The following is a 22,275-nucleotide window of genomic DNA, read 5'->3' as shown; positions in this document are numbered from 1 at the left end:
ATATTTTTTCCACCAGCCAGCCGGACTAGTTACCTTCCAAAGTAACTAGCCAAACAGAAAATCAACTAGCCAAAATTTGTTCATGTATGAATTTTACTTCTGTCAAAAATAACACAAAAGAGAGTAGTTACCATTGTTCATGACTAATGTGCATTTATTTCAAGACCCGAGTATTTTGATACTGTTTTTTTTTTTTGCACACTTTACAAATTGGCATTTGCTGTTCCACATCCTCCTCGCGATATCCAAAAAAGTGCCAGATGACTAACCCCTTACTAGTTCTTTTAGGAACCAATTCGTCTGCTTCCATTTTTAATTTGTCGCTGAAATTGACAGAGCTTACACGGTAGCCTGTGCAACACCAGCGACTGCACGAACTGAGTCAGCGCTGTAAACCGGAACTGGAAAACCTTCCCACAAGCAGTGTTGCCAGATACTGCTGATGTTTTCCAGCCCAAAATATGTTCAAAACCTGCCAAAATGCACCTAAAACCGCCCAATCTGGCAAAACCGTAAGTTCCTTTCAGCACCTAGATGTCGCCCGGGATTGGTTGGTGAGTGCGTGACGTTATTGTTTTTTTTTTTTACCCTTAGGCAGCCTCTCACATTACTGCCCGAGGGACAGGGAGAAAACCACCAGAAAAGGTTTTAAACAAACGCAACAAACACAAAACAAACGCAAGTCGGCAGATGACCATAAAATACTCTATAATAATTTTATGCATCTCACACAGAATTTTCGGAGATATATCGAGTATATTCGATATATCGCACAGCCCTAGTCTGAATCTTCGCTTCATATACATTTTTTATTTTCAACTAGCCAGCCGGACTGCCTAGTGACAGGAATTACCTGCCAAATGACAAATTAAGTCGCCTCGGGTGACCGGACCACCGCGAATTTCGAGCCCTGGTTCAATAAAAGGTGCAGTGTTCCAAACTGTTTAAAAACATCTCAATGCAAATATCAGGAAATGCAAGCTAAAATTTTAATCCATCGTTACATATTCATCTTTGGATCTCAAACCCAAATGTCTTCAGTGTATAGGGGGAAGAGAGCGCGAGAAAGAAAGAAAAAGGAAAGGGGAAGCCTTACTGTTCCAATACTTTCGGAGATGACCAAATGCAACAACAGCGGCTTTGGAATGACATTAACTCATGTCTGCATCTAAAGGCAAATGTATTGTTTTGCGTAGAATCTACATTGTACGGGACAGCGTAGCCACATACCCCACACTGTAGCCTGACATGCACATGTCCAGAAATCCAGCTACATGCCACAGCAATGCCGACCACAACAACTGTGACTGGCCAGTCCGCTTGATAGCACTGCATTTCCGGCTACTCCTTCATCAGATTTCATCCAACGTTCAAACTGGTAATGAACCTACACCATTCAGCAGCCATAAGTAATTTATTATTCAGAAAAGCAGACACTTTCCAGTGACTGTAGGCCAATCTAACGTTTGGGACAAAGTGAGTGGGGCAAGGGACGCAAAAGTTGAGTTTTTACTCTATGCAAACTAACAGTAATTTAACTTTAGGCAAATAAATGAAAGCGATTCTACCAATAGGGGTGAGGCACGATACAGCCAACACCTCCCCAAAAGGTTCATTCTCTGTGTTTTGGGTTCTGCGTATTCCGTCCTACCTGCTGCTTTTGAGCCAGTCAGAAATACTCGCTGCACTGCTACAGAACTGAAGTGTTTGATTTACTGAATGTAGACCAGTGTTTTTTCACCATTCCAGTACATCAAGCCGTTCAACTTGTTAAACAGACGTCAAAAATCCTGAAGAGCAAAACATAGTTTCAGTATGAGCCTAAAGTTATCAGGAAGTGATGCACTGCACAGATGCATTCTACACAGAAGCATTTTCCTCCAGAATCTGTCTTTTTAGGACACCTGACTGCTGGTCAAATGGGATGTTTCTGTTCGTTGTGTGTTCAGCAGCTAACTCGTGTAGCTACTGCATTATCCTAGTGAAACAAGTGAAATCATGACAACTGGCAGTTACCTAAAAGTCAAAATGACCACCAGCAAGCAGTGTGTGTGAGGGACACAAGGTGAAAATCACTCCAAATTTATAAATCTTTACTTAAATATAGGCAGGCACTTGTGAAGCAGCTTACCTGAGGCCACAGTGGTGCTGTTCATCTGACTACCAGCGCTGCTGCTCACTCCCACATACAGCTCATCATCTCCCTCAGTGGAAGAGGATGAAGAGGAGTCAGAGGTCAGCTCCTCGCTAGAACTACTGCTGCTATGCAAGAGTTCATACTTCCTGCGCGCGATCACCTCCCTCTTCTTCCTCTGTAACAGCAGACGCTCCCTCTGCTTTGGAGTGCGCTGAGGTCCACCTCCATTCCCACCCTTTGCAAATCGCTTCCTGTTCAGCTGCCTCCGCGAGCTCAAACACGGCCGTTTCACATGATTGGCCTCTGGATTTTCGAGCCGTGCCCACTTGTGTGGCCTGCTGGCGCGAGTTCGGCTCAGGAGGGCTCGCGTCGGCCCCGTTCCTCCTCCTGCACTGGCTGACGAAGCTTTAATGTGCTGCTGTTGCCGACCATCTTCCTCTGAGCTCAACGTGTCCGAATCGCCAAAACGCAGGCTGGATGAGGGCGAGGAGGCGCAGTCACTAAAAGAGGATTCAACGTTCCGCTCATCCTCACTGTGCGTCTCCAGACGGGGTGGAGGAATCGCTGCCCCCCTCAGTCTCCTGTCCTTTAGAGAGCAGTCCGAGGGTCCGGCCTGCTGGCTTTTTCGCTTCTTTCGGCTCCTTTCAGAGTCTCTGCGGCCCCCAGCGTCTCGCAGGGCTCGGTGCCTCGTCTCGCCACACAGCGTTGTGAAATCTCCTCCAGCCTTGCCGATCACATCCACCTCAGAGGGGAAACTTTTAGCCGTCTCCATGGGCTCGGGATTAACCAGAGGCCCTTTCAGCGGGTCCTGTTTACGGCGTGCATCGGTCTGGACCTCGCTCTTCATTGCGAGTGGCTGGAAACGATACGAACACAGCAGTTCCTATGTGTCCATCAGCAGGCCAGCGATCCCGCAACTGCATGAAGAGGAAAAAACAAGCAAAGGTGAGACAACCATAAAGGGAAGAAAAAGAGAAAATCATTCTGTATGAAAATGGGACAATAAATTAAAATGATGATTTGACTGTGCTAATCTTACTACACCGGAGCATGTTTTCTCCTGCATTTAGAGTACAGTATGAATCAGCTTGGCCTATTAATCCATTCTCAGCATAGCTCAGACCTTCATGAAAGAACAGGAATGAAATTAAGGTCATCCCAAGCTTTATACACACACACACACACACACACACCGTGAAAACAAACAAGCCCACACCTATCGGCTGGCTAATGCCTTCTGCCCATTATTAATGTAATAAATCAAAGGGAATATACAAGATAATGGAGCCGGGGACATTACGAGCTTCTGTACTGACTTTCTTTTAATCTGACAATAAGCGAACCCAGAAAAAGTGCCTTTCACAAAGGAGGTCTCACAGCCTGGCAATATCATTGCAAAAAATACAAAAGCTGCTCAACCCTCATAAAAGCACCTTACAGATTTTAAAGCATATATTTACGTTTTAAACTCCGAGACAGTCAATTCTAGGATTATAGCCTCTTTTTTTGTTGTTGTTGTTGTTGTTGTTGTTAAATCAGGGTATTTATGGACATTAAAACCATCAACCAAAATGTTGGTCGAGTAATCATGGTTAAAAAGAAATTAATTCCACAAAGCCATTTCCTGGTCTTCTTCCTGTGATTATTCTTAAAAGGTAGATAAACGATTGGTAATTGCATCAGCATAAATGATACTCCTCCTCTATTCAACATCCATCTAAACCATCCCCCTTCCTAGAGCAAAAAAAAAAAAAAACAAAAACTAAAAACCTGAGGCAAATAAACCAGCAAACTCTCTCACGTCAGTGCCGCCAAAGCAGCACAACATTTCCAATGCTGTTTCACGTCTCCATAAATTATGTAAGCAGCCAGCTGTTTAAAAGAGGCCCACAGTCCCTCTGTTCATTGCAGAGGCAGCGGCGCTTACCCAATTAGCCAATCTCCTTCCATTATTTAAAAAAAAAAAACCTGCTTAAAATATATATTTGAAAAGGAAAAAGTCAATGTTTAAACGTAACTTTAATCTCACTGTCACGGGGGGGGGGGGGGGGGGGTGTTCCTATTAAAGCACAGCTACAACGCTGGTGTTCAAAAAACAAGACAGGAATTAAAATGGGATTTATATAGTTTGTTGTATTAATTCCCCTTTCATATCCTTATTTTTATCTAAAAAGGAGACAGCTAGCAAAGTACAGGTCTTAGCTAAATAATGATAACCCCACCTGTCACAGGGTTAGTTTGAGGGACAGAGACTCTATGTGCTCTCACAGGCAGAACACCCGTGACCGAGGTCTTGAAAGTACTGAGCGAGGCCCTCTGGTCCGAGGTCAGTATTCAAGGCCGAGGTCACAGTATTTCACCATACGGACCGACCTTAAGCTGGTAAATAATTTATTTTTTTCTTTTCAAAATTCTAACAGAAAACGAGCCGAGCCGCCATTTTGAATCCTCAGGCTTTCGTCTAAACGGGGGAACAGGGGCGCTGCGCCCTCTTACTCTCGGCGTGCGCCCCCTTACCGACTCCGTGAAAACATACCAGCAACACTACGTGACAATGTGTCTGATCATCAAATACGTTATAATTGCTCCAAAAATATTCCAATCATAGTAGATACACCACCAGATGGTGCAAAAACAATCCGAATTGGCGTTTTCCAGACTGAGGCGCCATGTTGTTTACTTGTCGCGGCTGCTCTCGCGAGATTTGACATGGGTTACATACAAGGTCAGCTGACTTGTAGAGCGAGATTTCTCGATACTGAATGACTTTTCACCCACCAACGCGGGAGCTTTTGACAGAAGTAGTTCGCGAGTTGTTTTTGTTGACACTTGGGCATTTAAAGATGTCATCCCGCGGCACGAAACGGAAGAAAGCCAAAGACCGTCCGGGGCAGAAGAAGATTACTTCTTTCTTTTTCAATGTTGACAGACAATTTGTTACAATTTCCCTCTCAGATAGCCTCAGAATGTCCCATTGGAGCATTTTTCAAAGGCTTTGCACGGCGGGGGGGGGGGGGGACAACCGGCACCATCTCCCCCCCCAGCTTCGCTCCCTCGGCATGGTGAGCGCCCTCATACTAAATTTTTCTAGAAAAAACCCTGATCCTCATTCACGGCTGTAATGCAAATTGCTTCCTCCTTGGTATACAAGTGCACTTCCATGGCAGGAAAAAAACCCCTACATTTTGCCGCCTATGTAGTCCCCTATTTATACAAAATTGAGTCATTCAAGATTCAGCCATGTTTTTGCTCGGCGTTAGCAACAGTTACAGGTTTTTAGCTTTCCCCTGAAATGTTCTTTTTTATTTCTTCTTCCTCAGGGTAGTAAAACTCACTTTTGCTGTGAACACTGTCGTTATCGCCATCCATGCTGTAAAATTAATGCTATTCTCCTGAGAAATGCTGGCAAAAATTTATAAGATTTTTGATAAAAATCTTAGAAATCTTATAAAAAAGATAAATGTTGACAAAAATTGCTACTATATTGTTATGAATAAGCAAGTCGCCAGAGGTCCGTAACCGGGGTCTGTAACGTAGGATACGGACCCGCTCGCCAGCCAATCAGAGCACAGGATTTGATGGAAACCGGACCACAAAAAAATAAATAAATAAATGGAGGATAGTACATGGTGGCACAAAGATATGAAGTTTATCTTCGAGTGGTGAATGTATATCACGAGTGAACGAAGTGAACGGGTAAAATTTCTCAACACGAGAAGATAACCTTCATATCTTCAGACCACCATGTAATTTTCTTTATTATATGGACACACCCATGAAGGGTGGGGAAAAACAAAACAAAACAAAAAAAACCCCGCAAGACTAGTTAACCAAAATTAAAGCCGCAAGCGGCCTCAATGGGCCCTCGCGCCAGCGGCCGGGGGGGCGGGGGCATGCGTCCCCGCGAAATACCGTAAAGAGTTTGCTTGCCAAGTTTGACAAATCAGAAGCTGCAATATCATTTGTGCCATAACCAGCACCCCCAGGGGCGAAAGTGCACAAAATTTGGCGTATGTGTCAGGTGAGCTATGAAGAGTTTGCGTATGAAGTTTGATGACAATTGAGTAAATAGAAGATGAGATATAGATTTTTGAAGAATAAATTTTTTGGTTTTTCCCATGTCAGTAGGTGGCGCTATGCTGTACATGAGCGATTATGAGTTGGAGAAATAAGTGTCTACAACAGCAACGTACTATCACAAGGTAGTGGTGTGAAGGAAAAGCATTATGGAATTATTTACCAAAAACCCGTTTTGGAGCAATTGCGTCGGCCAAAAACAGCGCCCCCAATGGACGAAAATTCCCAAAATGTGGTATACATGACATGGGAGGTAGTAAGAGGGTGGCCGTGAAGTTTGACCAAATTTGAGGAAAGATTGGATTTTTTGCCCAAAAATAGCGCCCCCAGTAGCGAAATATCACAGAAATTGGGTAACATGTCACAAGCCCAATGAGGGATTTGCCTGTGAAGTATGAGCAGTTTTGAGCAATTAGAAGATTTGTTATGAATTTTTAAGCATGTAAAATTTTGCATTGAAAATTGATTGACGTATAACTTCTGAACGGTTTACGCTACGTGAAACTTATTTAGTAACTTTTGTCAGCCATGTCTGTCGATGATGTGTATCAATTTTGGTGACATTCCTATGAACGGTCTAGGAGGAGTTGCGCCGTCTTCGTGGCCATGCATTTCGCACAAAAGTGAAATTACCTCACTTCCTGTTGGGCGTGGCTAATGCATTGGCATTACATTTTTGTCCGGCTTAGTGAGATACATATGCGTACCAAATGGCATGCCACTACTACAAACTACATGGCAACCAGGCACCTTAAAGCGGGAGGCCAAAATCACAACGAGTTAGGGGGCGCTATAGAGGCCCTGAGGCCCGCCTGGATCTGGGCTTTTGGTTCTCAGTAGCGGTGGCAGTCTAAGAAAAAGGAGCCAAATTTCGTGCGTTGTCGACCATGGCAAGCGCCCCAATAAGGGTCTTGAAAAGAGTTTGCTTGCCAAGTTTGACAAATCAGAAGCTGCAATATCATTTCCGCCATAACCAGCACCCCCAGGGGCGAAAGTGCACAAAATTTGGCGTACATGTCAGGTGAGCTATGAAGAGTTTGCGTATGAAGTTTGATGACAATTGAGTAAATAGAAGATGAGATATAGATTTTTGAAGAATAAATTTTTTGGTTTTTCCCATGTCAGAAGGTGGCGCTATGCTGTACATGAGCGATTATGAGTTGGGAAAATAAGTGTCTACAACAGGAACGCACTATCACAAGGTAGTGGTGTGAAGGAAAAGCATTATGGAATTATTTACCAAAAACCCGTTTTGGAGCAATTGCGTCGGCCAAAAACAGCGCCCCCCATGGACGAAAATTCCCAAAATGCGGTATACGTGACATGGGAGGTAGTAAGAGGGTGGCCGTGAAGTTTGACCAAATCTGAGGAAAGATTGGATTTTTTGCCCAAAAATAGCGCCCCCAGTGGCGAAATATCACAGAAATTGGGTAACATGTCAGAAGCCCAATGAGTGATTTGCTTGTGAAGTATGAGCAGTTTTGAGCAATTAGAAGATTTGTTATGAATTTTTTAGCATGTAAAATTTTGAAGTGAAAATTGATTGACGTATAACTTCTGAACGGTTTATCCTACGTGAAACGTATTTAGTAACTTTTGTCAGCCATGTCTGTAGATGATGTGTATCAATTTTGGTGACATTCCCATGAACGGTCTAGGAGGAGTTGCGCCGTCTTCGTGGCCATGCATTTCGCACAAAAGTGAAATTACCTCACTTCCTGTTGGGCGTGGCTAATGCATTGGCATTACATTTTTGTCCGGCTTAGTGAGATACATATGCATACCAAATGGCATGCCACTACTACAAACTATATGGCAACCAGGCACCTTAATGCGGGAGGCCAAAATCACAACGACTTAGGGGGCGCTATAGAGGCCCTGAGCCCCGGCCAAGTTTGGGCTTTTGGTTCTGAGTAGCGGTGGCAATTCTCGGAACTGGTGCCAAATTTCGTGCATTTTCGCCCATGGCAAGCGCCCCGAAAATGGCCCAACAGCGGAGAAAAATAAAGAAGAAGAAGAAGAAGAAGACGGAAGAATAATAATAGTGAACTCTTACAAGAACAATAGGGCCTTCGCCCTATAGGGCTCGGGCCCTAATAATTTTAGGGCCTGTTTACATGAGGACGCTGTCGGGTAAAAACGACTAAATATTTTATCGGAAGTGCCTTTCGTCTACACAGGGACGGCGTTTCCGAGGCTGAAAAACGGAAAAAATTGAAAACGCCTTCCAGAGTGGATAAGTTAAAAACAGCCCCCGTTGCATATCCGTCTAAACTACCCAATATGTGAAACTCTGCTCGGATCTGCTCACGTCGGGTACGCGTTTACGTCATACATATGTCATATACTGCACATGCCAGCCCGGGAAGTAAGAAAGTAAGTAAAAAAGTAAGAGCATGTCTGATTACATCGATCCAACAGACCTTCAAGCTGCTCTGGCAGCTTTAATAAACGTCCAGGAGTCCTTCGAACATCTATACCGAATCTGCACATATACCGTTAATGAACAGAGGCGGGTATAGTATGCTCTTACTTTTTTACTTACTTTCTTACTTACCATAGCCAGAGTAGTCAAAGTTTTCGCGGCGCAGATGTGCAGATCAGACAAGACGGAAGACGTTGCGCATGCGTGCAGACATAGCGGAGGTCTTTCACAGCACCATCTAGCCGCCTGGCATGCACATCCAATTGAATTCCACACATTTATGCGTCACCGTATAGACGCAGATTTCCTCCTTGAAAACGGTCGTGTAGACGCGGAAAAAAAGTGAGAACGAAAACGGACTTTTGCGTTTTTGTTTCAGACCGTCCCCGTGTAAAGTGGGCCTTAATTTTGAACCGGTTTGCTATTTTGACAACACACGCCTAGTCAGCGGGAAAACACTGGGAGTGACATCACTGGAGTGAAATATCAGGAATTATTACCCATACAGGACACTTTTTCGATGGAATAAAAACGTGTATTCCATTCCCTTCTAGCAGGTTTCATTAATTTGATTCAGTAGCATGCAATATTATCACCACATCACTTATCCTATGTGTATTACATCACTCTACCCAATGGAGAATGAGCGTTCAATATGCTTTATGATATTGAATGGTTGTCAAGACAATATGATCTCAAGTCGAAGCTGATGCGAATATCCAATGAGTTTTCTGCTGTACATGCGCAGAAGCAGTTCTTTGTTTGCCGGGAAAGAGAAAGACATGTTGAACACCTAAAACGCTAACAAAACTTCATTAGATATTCTTCACACATTTATAAGCAGTGTCAAACCGTTACTATTAGAGCTGGGACTTGAGCTCAGCCAAAACTTATCCAGACACACCAAAAAAGCAACAGGGCAAAGGATTTTGCAAGGGATTAGCAGCATGCTGCCAGGTCGCTCTGTTGAGTCTAGTTGTTGATTTTAAAAGTAACCAAGTAAATTACACAGGGAAATGAATACTTAAGCAGAGACTCAGACTGTTGGCGCGCCCGCGTCTAAGACGCACTATTTCGAATAATGAACGCACTGTCGAGAGGGGCAGGGGCCAATATGGACGTGAGCATTTTATACCCTATTTGGAACGTTTCGTGGCGTATTACAGACCCTCCAGGATTTTGCGATGTTGCGATTTGCAACTTCAACGGAAATTCAACCAATCCCCGCGAATTCAGGGCTGTGTTGCAATTATATTCAATCACCACAACTTTCCCGCAAATTTGACCAATCGTTGGCGTCGTCTTGAGGTGACGTCGACAAACTACCTTCCGCCTTACTTCTAGTGTTGCCAGATTGGGCGGGTTCCCGCCTAGTTGGGGGTTCAAGTGCATTTTGGCGGGTTTTGAACATATTTTGGGCTGGAAAACCTCAGCAGCATCTGGCAACACTGCTTACTTCCGTGTTTCTGTTCAAGAGAAGCAGCATGTGCAAGTCAGTGTTTATATAGGCTTAAATTCTGTTACTGAAAGTGTGTTATGTTTACAGTGAAGGACTGTGTGCACTTTACATTATTTTTTTTACTTAATAGAAGAAATTAATGGATGCCAACATTTTTGCCAAAATGGTATTTTATTTTCCATTGTTTAGGCAGCTTCAGCATCATACTGTGAGATTCTGTTCAAATTGTTTTTCTCTTCTATGAAGCCTGAGCCATTTATTAGTTTATAATTGTTTAATTTAGTCTTCAGGAGAGACTGCCTGCACACAGTACTAGTATTAATAGTTTTTTTCTTACATGAAAGCTGAGGCATTTATATTATATTTTAAGGTAACTTCATGTTGTGCTGTGAGGTTCTCTGCACTTTAACTTTTGAACCAACAGGAGCATTTGGATAAGTAAAGCCTATTTTTCTGCATTTTTGTAGTCCTGGTAATCTTTTATATTGGTAAAGTTGTTTATAGGACCATTTCTCAGTATCTTTGTTTTTTTAATCAATAGTTTTTCAGTAATAGCTTAATATTTAACATATCACTCAATTTTAATCACAAAAAGAGCAAATTGCAACAATTTCTCGCAACTTTCACTTCCTCCCGCAATGTAATCGCAACAAAAACCTAAAAAACACCGCAACTTTCATCGCAATTTTTTAGAAAACCCCCGCAACAGACATTTTAGCCCACAACAATCACAAATAAGGCCTGCAAAATCCTGGGGGGACGGGTATTACTTGACTTCATGGTCTCAATATCGAAAATCTTGCACAAATATGCAACTTCCAACATAATTATCTGGATATTCAACAGATTTCACCATCGGATTAATTTGTTTTGACCGCCGCCATATTGAATATACGTCGGACCCGTTCGTGTATTTACGCCGCCCCGTTTGTAGCGTCCCAAGCGAGTAAAACCTGATCCAAGTCTTTCACTAGGTGGCATCTTACGGTCTATGTATGAATATTCAAAAGAGACAAAAAAAATGGATAAGAAAAAAAAGGAAAATACATCTATTTTGTCGTTCTTCGGCAGAGAGTACATTCACCTGAAAAAACTGATACCCCTGATAATTAGTCATACTAGATTTACAACAACTACTACTGCAACATCAACTACTACTACTACTACCACCACTGGTGACTACTACTACTATAGACCTACACCAAACTGAAAACAAGTTAATAAAATAAATTATAATTTACAAGGAGGAGATAATATAGGGCGGCATGGTGGTGTAGTGGTTAGCGCTGTCGCCTCACAGCAAGAAGGTCCGGGTTCGAGCCTTTTTGTGCGGAGTTTGCATGTTCTCCCCGTGTCCGTGTGGGTTTCCTCCGGGTGCTCCGGTTTCCCCCACAGTCCAAAGACATGCAGGTTAGGTTAACTGGTGACTCTAAATTGACCGTAGGTGTGAGTGTGAATGGTTGTCTGTGTCTATGTGTCAGCCCTGTGATGACCTGGTGACTTGTCCAGGGTGTACCCCGCCTTTCGCCCATAGTCAGCTGGGATAGGCTCCAGCTTGCCTGCGACCCTGTAGAACAGGATAAAGCGGCTAGAGATAATGAGATGAGATAATATAGATGTGATATATAGCGGCCTGTGGTTGAATTCCAAAACATTGCCACTGATTAAATGATCTCAATATATTTGGTTGAAGCATTGATTGTCATCTACATTGCTTCATATGGCTTCTAATACCAAAAAAAAAAAAACAGAATTGAGAAGAAAAAAAAACAGCCCCTGGGATGCCCCAGCTGTTCACTGGGCTCGCTTCGCTCACTAGGTTCGCTTCAACTGAAGGATAATCACTGGGCCCCCCATTGTAGAAATGGGCCCCTGTTTTTTCCCAGGAGGGGCCCTGTGGGCCCCTTGACCTGCAAAACAATCTGAGTCTCTGCTTAAGTATGAGTGACAAATACTGTGGTGAGCATGCGTGGAAGAAGAGCCTGGAGACAGAAATGTTAGTTTCTCGGCTGTTAGCCTGTGCTACTTCCTCTCGATATCACTGGCGTGGCCAGTTTATTAGCATTCGTTAACACTACTGATGAACGCTACACCAGCTGGAAGGCTACTTCACTGCTGACAGCACGGACTCACAGATAAGCTAGCATTGGCCTTCGAGAATGCTGCTATGAAGTGCGTGCGCGTGTGTGTGTGTGTGTGTGTGTGTGTGTATGTATTATAATAATGGCTTTTTTCCCCCCATGGTACAGGGTGTTTAAAAAAAAATTGACATTTGAGATGTAAATATCCCAGAAACTAGACAGTCGAGACAAATGAAACTGAAAAGGCTTAAAGGGGAACTGAAGGCAAATTTATCATCAAAATTCTACTTCTCTCATTTTATTAAATATAGGAAAGCATTTTTGAGAGCCATTTTGTCACTGCTATAGCAAGTTATGAGTGTTTGAAATATGCTATGTAATAGATCAGTCCATATGTCAAAACAATGGTCGTAAACGAGATTCGCTGAGACCTGTGCAAGACGTCGTAGGACGGAAGTAAAACGTACAGCAGAAATCAAAGTAACCAACATCTGCCAACATTGCCAAAAGACGCGCGCTCCCTCCTTCGAATGCTGACGTAATCAAGCCGGAAGTTTTCCGTGTCCAAAATCGCTCCCTACTCACTATATAGGGCACTATATAGTGGGGACGCCATTTTGTAGTGCTGTCCGGAACCTGAGTGAGGATTATGTGGGAAATACACTCAGTATAATATGTATTTATCACAAAAATACATGCATGTATTTATTATTTTGAAAACTCACCAGCTGCCTGATCTGGCATGTTTTAATTGTGCAACAGTAACGACATAAATACCAGCATGACTGACTAGTCCTTATCCTGTCGTCTTTCCAACTCTTCTCAGTTGGTTCAAAGCAGTATGGAATAATCTCCAGGTCACGTACGTGAGGGAGGCAGATGTATGTGCAGAAGTATACAGTTTAATAAAGTGCAGAATATATATATACAGTGAGACAATATATACACAGGCAAACAATCCAAAACGGCAGGCTCGATCAAAATGAGAAGACAGGCAAAAGGGTCGGTCGAGGCACAAACAATACATCAAAGGCTAAGCGAGGACAAGAACGAGAAACAGGCACAAGGATCGTGAAACAGGAAATCAAGACAACGGGCAGAAAGGCTCGGTAATGCGTACATGCGCATCATAATACTTCATTATGCAAATGTATCAGCACGGTCCTTAAATGATAGGCAAATATGTAGTTCCTTAATTGAGCTCAGGTGCGCCTTGTTCACGGCGCACATGCTGGAGTCCACTCGGCGTGCGCGCAGCCCGAGGCATGCCTTCAGGTGCACGCGCCACAGCGCACAGAACTGACACTCTATTACTCATGAAGCTGGCAAATCTCAAAATTAATCTAAATTGGAATGATATGGCGATCCGGCCGCTGTGTAAACAGTTTTCAAAATGGCGCCGCCGACACTTCACATTTGAAGTCTCGCACAACTCTCGTGAAGATTGCGCGGATAAGCGACGCTTACCGTGAACCATACGAGCTACATTCAACATGGCTAAAAACTGAAAAGGCTGATAAGTGTAATATAATATGCCAATACGAGTCACGATATAAGGTTAATAAAACCGAAAACGTAATTGAATAACACGTTAATTAAGAAATAAAGTTTAAAAATGACTTCAGTTCCCATTTAATGTTGAGCAATATAAGATTCATTCCTCAAAATTGAAATGAGAAATTCAAAAAGGTATGTGGATTCCATGCACGATTTCACAGATTTTCAGTATTCGTGCCGCCTGAGACACAGACACACATCAAGTTGGTAGTCCAGCTCCTGCCAAACACACTGCAGCATGTCTTTGGTAACGGTTTTCTGTTAACCGTGCATTTTTAGAGAATTCTCTCAAACGCACGCTGCACGGTCTTGTTCAACTGTGCTCGAGCGTCCTCCAACACACAACGCCTTTTCTTTTCCAGTGAATGGCATTTATATACCTAAAAAGATAAAAACAAAAAACATTAAAAATAAAATTGATCTGTTTCCACACACGCTTAAAATATGAGGTCAATTGAACAAGAACTGGCAAAGTTATTAGATTGTGAAAAGATAAATTTTTTGAAACACCCTGTATATCGGATACATTCCATTCAGCTAGCACGATAGTAAACTCATCTTCGACTCGTTCAATGTCATGCTAGCTGAATGGAATATATCTGATATACCACTCAATGCCAGCCAATATTATTTAAATATTTCACTCAGATCCGCGATGTATTTTGGATGAAAAATGTGAGTTTTTCAACACGAGAAGATAAACTTCATATCTTCAAGCCAACATGTGATTTTCTCTTTTATTATATAGACACATTGACAAAGTCCCCAAATTGATCAAAACAATTAATTGATTTCCTCATGAGTGACATAGGGAGAAAAATGTCATGGTTGCTGTCAAGTGTTTTACTCCTTTGCTGTGCTTATCCCACACTTGAAGGGTAATACCAATGCTGAACATTAAAACTGGAATTCACTCAAACCAGGCCTTTGTTCCATCTTTTTCCTTTACAGGTGAAAAACCTTAAAAGACAAACACCATCCATTTACCAATTTGCACAGTTTTCCTTTTTATAAAAGCAGTTACACAAAAAATGATTATCAAAAGCTTAACATTAAATATATATATATGAAAATAGATAGAATTTACTTTAACTTAAGACATTTTGAATGAATTCTCAATGTAAATACATCAAAATATTAAAATACATTTTAACCACAACGGCCATAATGAATTAAGCAAGTTACTAAACCCAATAAATGAGTTACCAAGTAACAAGCCAACCTACATATTTACAAACCATATCCACCATGAACATTTTAGCAATTAAACACTTTCAGTTCGTTTTAAACATGCACTGTATGCAAGTAGAAAAAGACACGCTTTTAAAACATGTCTTCACTGGCACCCAAGGATTCAGCACAATAATATCCACGCATCTAAATTGGGCCATTTCAAACACGAGACCAAGCAAGTTGCCACACCTTTTACCGGACCAAACAAAGCAAGTTGCAATAACCCTTACCAGCCAACAATTACACAAAGCACCATGTGAATATTTGGACCTTAAGGCCAAGTTTACATTAGACCATATCTGTCTCATTTTCTTCGCAGATGCACTGTCCGTTTACATTAAACCACCTGGAAACGCCGGGAAACGGGAATCCGCCAGGGTCCACGTATTCAGTCCAGATCGTGTCAGCTCTGGTGCTGTGTAAACATTGAGAATACGCGGATACGCTGTGCTGAGCTCTAGCTGGCGTCGTCATTGGACAACGTCACTGTGACATCCACCTTCCTGATTCGCTGGCGTTGGTCATGTGACACGACTGCTGAAAAACGGCGCGGACTTCCGCCTTGTATCACCTTTCATTAAAGAGTATAAAAGTATGAAAATACTGCCCATTGTGTAGTTATGATTGTCTTTAGGCTTGCCATCCTTCCACTTGCAAGTGGTAAGTGATATGCGCTGGGATCACACACACAGCGGCTCAGTCCCGAATCACAGCTTGTGCACTTCACTCGCGTGCTCTGTGAGCTGCGCAAGGCCGGAGTGCGCACCCTCCAGAGGGCACTCACTGTTCAGGGCGGAGTGATTTGGAGCGCAGGATGCCTGCAGAGCCGAGCGTATCCGTGTATTGGTGTTGCTGTGTGCACGCAAATCGTGTATTGGTGTTGCTGTGTGCACACTAATCGTTTTAAAAACGTTAATCTGATGATCCGCTGATACGGTCTAATGTAAACATGGGCTAAGACGCTACACAAACATTTTCCCCGCATCTCAATGCCCCATCAGCACAATTTCCTCGCATTCACAACAAAATAAAAATAAACGCGAGCTTACCGGCTGTCTGTTCAGATCTTGACAATGGTAAAACTTCTACACAGCTTCACAAAATGCTTGGCAAGTGATCGAGTTTGTATTTCGCGCTGCAGCAACCTATTTTTTGCTGTTCAGTCCTCGCACCTGACCAGGAAGTCAGCGTGTCGCTTTGTTCTCCTTGATTGCGTGCAGGTGAGTAATTAACGCGCTTGCATACCGGCTGACAAAAAGGGCGTTTGCCGCGACAGTTGCCGTTCGTATGAAAAATACAAATGGCGTATTTCCCAGTAAAAAACTCATTTCTCATATTTTATATACACACAAAATTCAAGGAAATTAAAATGTACTCTTATCCATTCAGGTAGTACTTCACTCAATTCTAAAGTTAAAATTTCCTCTCCCATGCAGAACTCAAGGCTGCTGATATAGAGACCTACAGCCAAATGGTCACTGTAGTCAGTGGTGAAACAGTCCACGTTTTAAACTATTCTTCTGAAAAGCAAGCGATTCTGATCAGCCTCATCGTGACACTGAGGAAAATGTGGGGATCATGGAGACACTGCAAAGAAGCAGAAAAACTGTACATTTCAGAATACATGTGACAAGGCAACACTTCAATCATGTTTATTATTAATATTTTTCATTAGCAGAACGTTGTCTTGTTCTTGGCCGTTTGTTGCATTCATAGACCTGTTGATTTTATTCACATTTATTTAAACATTGACTATGCAAAAAAACCTTCATTTTACTTAATGTCATTCTCATATAGCCAAAAATTTCAGCGTTTTCTCACAGCAGTAGTAGTTCTCATATGACTGGAATTTATACTCATTTGTCCAGTAAACAGCATAATTCCAGGACAGTGAAAAGGCACCACAAATTCCTCACAAACCCTATTTAAAAATAAATAAATTTCACCAGGCAGCATTCTGGGCAGTGTTGGTGTGGAAGAAGTTGGAAAACAACCTCAGGAGACTTATCTTCCAAAGGTCCTTATTTTAGACAAATCAAAAGGGGCATGCCAAGTATATTCCTAGGTGAAATGTATACGTTAGTTCTAATCACCGTGAAAAACATGGGCTTCCTCTAAAGGCATATTGCAAATCAACTCTAATTCTGATCGTATGGACTGTGTTTTAAAAAAATAAAAATAAAAAAAGGGCAGCAACTCCAAGACCTGCTGATCTGCCTGTACAAAACAACCTTTCAAAAAAAAAAAAACCCACTAGTTCAGATTAACAAAGCTGAAAATTAAAAACGGTCAGAAAATAATTTAAAGCTAGGATAGGCAATTTATTTTAGAAGCATTTTGGTTATATTTGTTGAAACTCTATTTGCAGCCCGACAACAATGAATAAATGTAATGCACCGGCAATAAAAAGGAAAACAAAAAACGTCCCCTGTGGCAGTCATAGGGCTGTGAAAGGTCTGCATGAAATGACTGGATATCCAATCTGCCTGTCTACCTACTAGCACTTTGTCCATGCACTCAGTGTACGTGGCTGGTGTTTTCCAAAAGGCTAAGCAGAGATAATGCTAAAGCTAGTTATACCAAAAGCAAGAGATCAAACCAGACTGAACATCAGTATAGCTTTTCAACAACGCCAACAACTGAGGGAGCTGAAGGACCTTAAAGGCCTCACTTTTTGTTTATAAATGCCGTGAGACCTCAAGAATGGCACAGGAATAGTTTTAAGCATTAACAAATCTAATATAGTCATTTTTACGATTAAAGTGATTTATCCAGGTAGCGGTCTGAGTGAATGACCTTGATGTCCGTAACATCACAGCAGGAAGTCTATCGGTCTCATTGTCATTTTCGCTATAGACCCCTTTCACATGACGTCACCGCGCCGCAAGATTTTGTTAGGCGCCATATTGGAAGACCAAGTACATGCACTCACAATATAAAACAAAGTACGAACGAGAGTAAAGTGACACGATGGATGATAATTCTGGTTATGTGAGTACATTACCAGTTGCAGAAAGGGCACAGTATGTGGAGAAACTGGCTGTGATTGATGGGTTTGACCCATATAAGACTCGGAGCAAGGGAGAATGGAAACATAAGGAGGACCTGACACCAATTCTGCCATCTGTTTGCTACCCAGACATTGTAAACTATTTGTTGTTTACACCCAGTGCCTGCACTCAGTGTTCGAACTATGCCGATATTTTCGGGGGGCCCCTTTTTTTTCCCTGGGGGGTGCTTGCGCTTGTCTCGGAGCGCGGCTCTCCAAACACACGAGAAGCCTCTCTTACGCACATATCACGCGGACTCCACACCTCCACACACGCATCGCGTCTGAAGTCATAACTCATCAGGGGAAATCGTGCCCGCATTGGCATGTTCAAAAAACAGCCTCGCGTCAACAATGATACCACACGCAAGAAAAAAAAAAAACAGTCAGGCTACTCAACAACCAACCTGGCAGCAGCAAGCAAGCCCCAAACCATCCTAAATTATTATTATTAAATTGTAGAAGTCTGGGAGGCTTGCTCCTCATACAGTTATCAACTTGGGACCACTTTAGCCTGTTTTAAATCTGAATTTCTTGCGTTTGCTTATCTCAAAGTGTCCGCAGATCATGCACAGACTTATCCATTATATCCACAGCTTTTTGCCAAGTCTCACACAGGTTTCTTTCAAGTCTACTGTTGGGCCAATAAATCATAAATAAAACAGCTCAGATTTGTTTGTTTAAGTCGTTTGCCACTCCACTTTATTCTCGTGGGTTCACATACCGCTGCCGTTATTATCCCCTTATCACGAGTTTGTTGGTCTTCCAAAATGGCGCAGGGTCTGTTTACTTCCGGTTTCGGGTGACGTCAGTGAAAGGGGTCTATACTAAAACACAGAGCTGACTGCAACACCGATCCTCCATTTTGAGCTAATTTATCGCCATGCCACGTAGATGTGTTGCTGGCTGGTGCAGCAACACGACAGAAGGTGGATTTACGTTGCATTCAAGGCCCAAGAATGTTCAAACTGCAAAGATGTGGACGTGTTTTGCGAGAAGTTCACGGGCACATTGGGCGCCTACGAAGTGGTCTCTCCTCTGCTCTGCACATTTTACTGAAGACTCGTACGAGACCTCGGATCTGTTGAGGAGTGTTGGCTATAAGCCTGTATTGAAAGAGGGTACAGTACCCACAATTAAAAGAAAACTACAAGAAAAGGAAAGTATTTTATTTTTTTAAAAGGGAAAGTAAGTTCAGTTGCACCAGTCCTCCTGGAGCGTGAGCCGAGGGCTATTGCTGAAACCCAGGACAGGACACATTATCGCTCAGGCAGTGACCTTCCCGTGGTTGTTGCTAAAACCGGTGACGTCCCGTCCCAGGTTTTAGTAATTGCCTGAGCAGAGTACTCAGTATGGAGAAAATGGAGAATGGGTCTGATTTCTCCACTGGATATGCTTGCCTCAGCAGCAATATCTCGCCCTTACGTGGAAGAAGCAAATGAATGGAGAACTGAACGAACAACTGAAAGTCAGATTGTTTCAAAACGGTCGGGCTTCAAGAAGCAAGAACACAGACAGGTAAGATGCGACTCTCATTTGGATACAAAACAAAAACACCACTCATTATTTACCTACATTTAGATTAATACAGTACCTGTAACTTGTATTGGTGTGTTTAAGTTACCGGTATAAGATTATTACATTTGCTTCAGAATGTGATCATCTCAGTTCATCTGATTAGTTAATTAGCCTTTTACATTTTATCAGTGAAAATGCATGCATGTTGCACAAGTTATAACACCCATCCTGTTTTAATGAGAGTCAACCCACAATCAATGACATCAAATCAGTCTTAGTCGTTAACGGTATTTCTTACTTTCACCATATATGTTTATTTATATGACTTTGGTCTATAGCTGTCAAAGGCCTCGGCCTTAAAACCGGTTCTTGCTGTGATGTCATGCACTCAGGGCTGGCTGGCTCAGCTTGAATGCCAACTTTGCGGTCGATTTTAACTCTCAAAAATATATTTTTTATTCCCATTTATGCAGCATGCAAGAATCAAGGATGGAGATACTATCCACTCAAATTTATTTAAAAATAAAATGTTCTGTGTATCTCCTTTAGGTGATGCAGTGGTTGCTGGATTTCTGCTGGACAGGTTATCATCTGGTTTTTGTTTTGGGGGGAATTTGTTTCTCGTGGACTCATCGTCCACCAATAATCAGTCGGTGCAGGTTCATGTATTTTGGAGGAGTGACTTCGAAAGGGGGTGGGATTTTTTTTTTTTGGTTTCAAAACCTAGCTTATTCTTACTGCTTTCTGCAATGTGGCCTAACCTACTCTTAAATCCACAACAGGCAAGTAGCTTATTCATACATATTACCCAAAGCGATACATGGCATATACACAAACAGGAGCTCAACTTAGTAAGAGCTTATCATATTTTTCTGACCTTCTGATGCTTGAACCAGTGCAAGAAAAATCCCGTGAAATTGCTCACGTTTGTTTAGCTAAATGTAACCATGCAATTTTCATCCCCTTTCTTATAGAACATCAAGAAAAAAAAGTTCCTCACCCATCACTGAGCAGGTACAACATTTAAATAAACGCCAAGCCTGGACTACAACCTCAGTTAATGTGGCGAGTGTGATGATAAAAGATGCCACTAGTGAGACGTGCAGTGTCGTCCCGGGCTCCTCCGGGGGTTCGACTCCTCAGCCGGCGTTGTGCCGCTGAGCTGAAGATCCCAGCACACACACTGTGCCCACGGGGCCCGGCAACAACAGCAACGCCCCCCTGGCACCAAGGTGGATACAGATTTCAGAACGTAGAGGATTGCAGAAGACTGTTTTAATTCTCTCTCTGGAGGATCCCTGTGTAGATCCTATAGATGTCAAGTTACCTCACTGTCAGCGAAACACATCTCACAGCCCACATTCTGCTGCATGCTGTCTCAGGGCCTCTATATATATATATATATATATATATATCCATCCAGATAGTAGTGTACAGGGAGTTCATTTTGCTTGAAATTAAACTGCATTTTTATTTATTTAATTAATTTCAAAACTGTTCACCAGATATGGTCGTTTGGCCTGTTAAATCAGTTTAACCTTATAATTATGCAACATATCAATTGGTAAAGCTCACTCAATGTGCAATAAGAAAACAACGTAGGAGGTTACGTCCTATCCAGGTCGCACACAGCGTACTCGAGCACTACGTAGTGTCTAGAACAGCACTAGATAGTGCACTATTTAGTGCAGGATCCGCGGAATGAGACCGAGCCACGCTAATGCGTGATATGTTTGACAGAAAGTCATAAGTCCATCAGCCACAGCATGGAGCTTTAATTGGGATTTTTTTTAAAAAAATAATAATAATAATGTATAACTGTTAAGTAAAAACGAGCCTTAGGATCACGTAGTAAACGTGTAATAAACATAGAATATCTGGGTGTTAATAAAAGTTGATTTTGAGACACAGATATTGCTAATGTCAAGCTCCTTCAGGCTGCTTAGGCGCTTAACGAGCAGGAAAATAACAGTTTCCACACGTTCAACGGGTTTAATGAAGCACAAGTCGGTTATAAATATTATCCAGTCTTATAGGAACATTTAACAGAATGGCTTGTGTGTGAGAGACAGACAGAATTAGAGATGAGAGGCAGAGTGAAGTGTCTCAGTGGCGGGTATTTATTTATCCTCGCAGTCTCACACAGCAGGGCCGAGAGCTCGGCGGCTCCGGGAGCCAAACAATAGCAGTGAGAGAGCTACTCTCAGTCCTCATACCGTGTACACACATACACACACAGACCCGTGTTCACTTTACCTCTTTTCACTTTTTAAAGACACGCTGCTCCTCTCCGACTCGTTCCCTGGGCATACGGACACCGAGAGCCACTCGGCCGAAAAATAAGCCTCAAAGTGGAAAAGACGAACATAAACGTCACGGTAGGAGGAGGAGGAGGTTTGTCGGGGGTTGTGAAACTGACAAGTCACAAAAACCCCAAAAAGAGGCCTGCGGTTAGCAAACTAGCTAAGCTAAGCTAACTGTTAGCTCGACAAAACCGTCCGCTTCAAAACCGACAGCGAGCAAACAAACTCGCGTGACGGTTTAAAATAACGTCTAGGTGAAACAAAACGAACCCACGGCGACCATATTTTATCTGTTGGTCAAATAAAACGTCGATATCTTCGCCATTTGCGCCGAGCTGAAGTCCCCATTCCTGCCTCTCCGCGGCGTCCATTACACCATGACACACCAACAGCACCAGCGCCTCATGGAGACCAAACTCTCACTGCTCGCGCTCAC

General features: G+C 42.6%; 1 protein-coding gene across 4 annotated transcripts in view; it reads right to left on the bottom strand.

The window, feature by feature from the left end:
• The window catches only part of rnf111 (ring finger protein 111), a 126,551-nt gene extending 104,276 nt beyond the window's left edge, over window positions 1-22,275 (bottom strand). For all 4 annotated transcript variants that reach the window (XM_060911839.1, XM_060911841.1, XM_060911840.1 and 1 more), the window contains exons 1-2: window positions 21,793-22,275; window positions 2,132-3,054 (exon numbers count right to left, since the gene is read on the bottom strand). In XM_060911839.1, coding sequence (XP_060767822.1) covers window positions 2,132-2,984 — 853 coding nt within the window. In that variant the 5' untranslated portion in view covers window positions 2,985-3,054; window positions 21,793-22,275. The remainder of the gene's footprint in view (window positions 1-2,131; window positions 3,055-21,792) is intronic.

Source organism: Neoarius graeffei, chromosome 27 (genome assembly GCF_027579695.1).
Source record: "Neoarius graeffei isolate fNeoGra1 chromosome 27, fNeoGra1.pri, whole genome shotgun sequence".
Classification (NCBI taxonomy): domain Eukaryota; kingdom Metazoa; phylum Chordata; class Actinopteri; order Siluriformes; family Ariidae; genus Neoarius; species Neoarius graeffei.
Note: the sequence above shows the minus strand (reverse complement) of the source record. Positions and strands in the feature narration are given on the sequence as shown.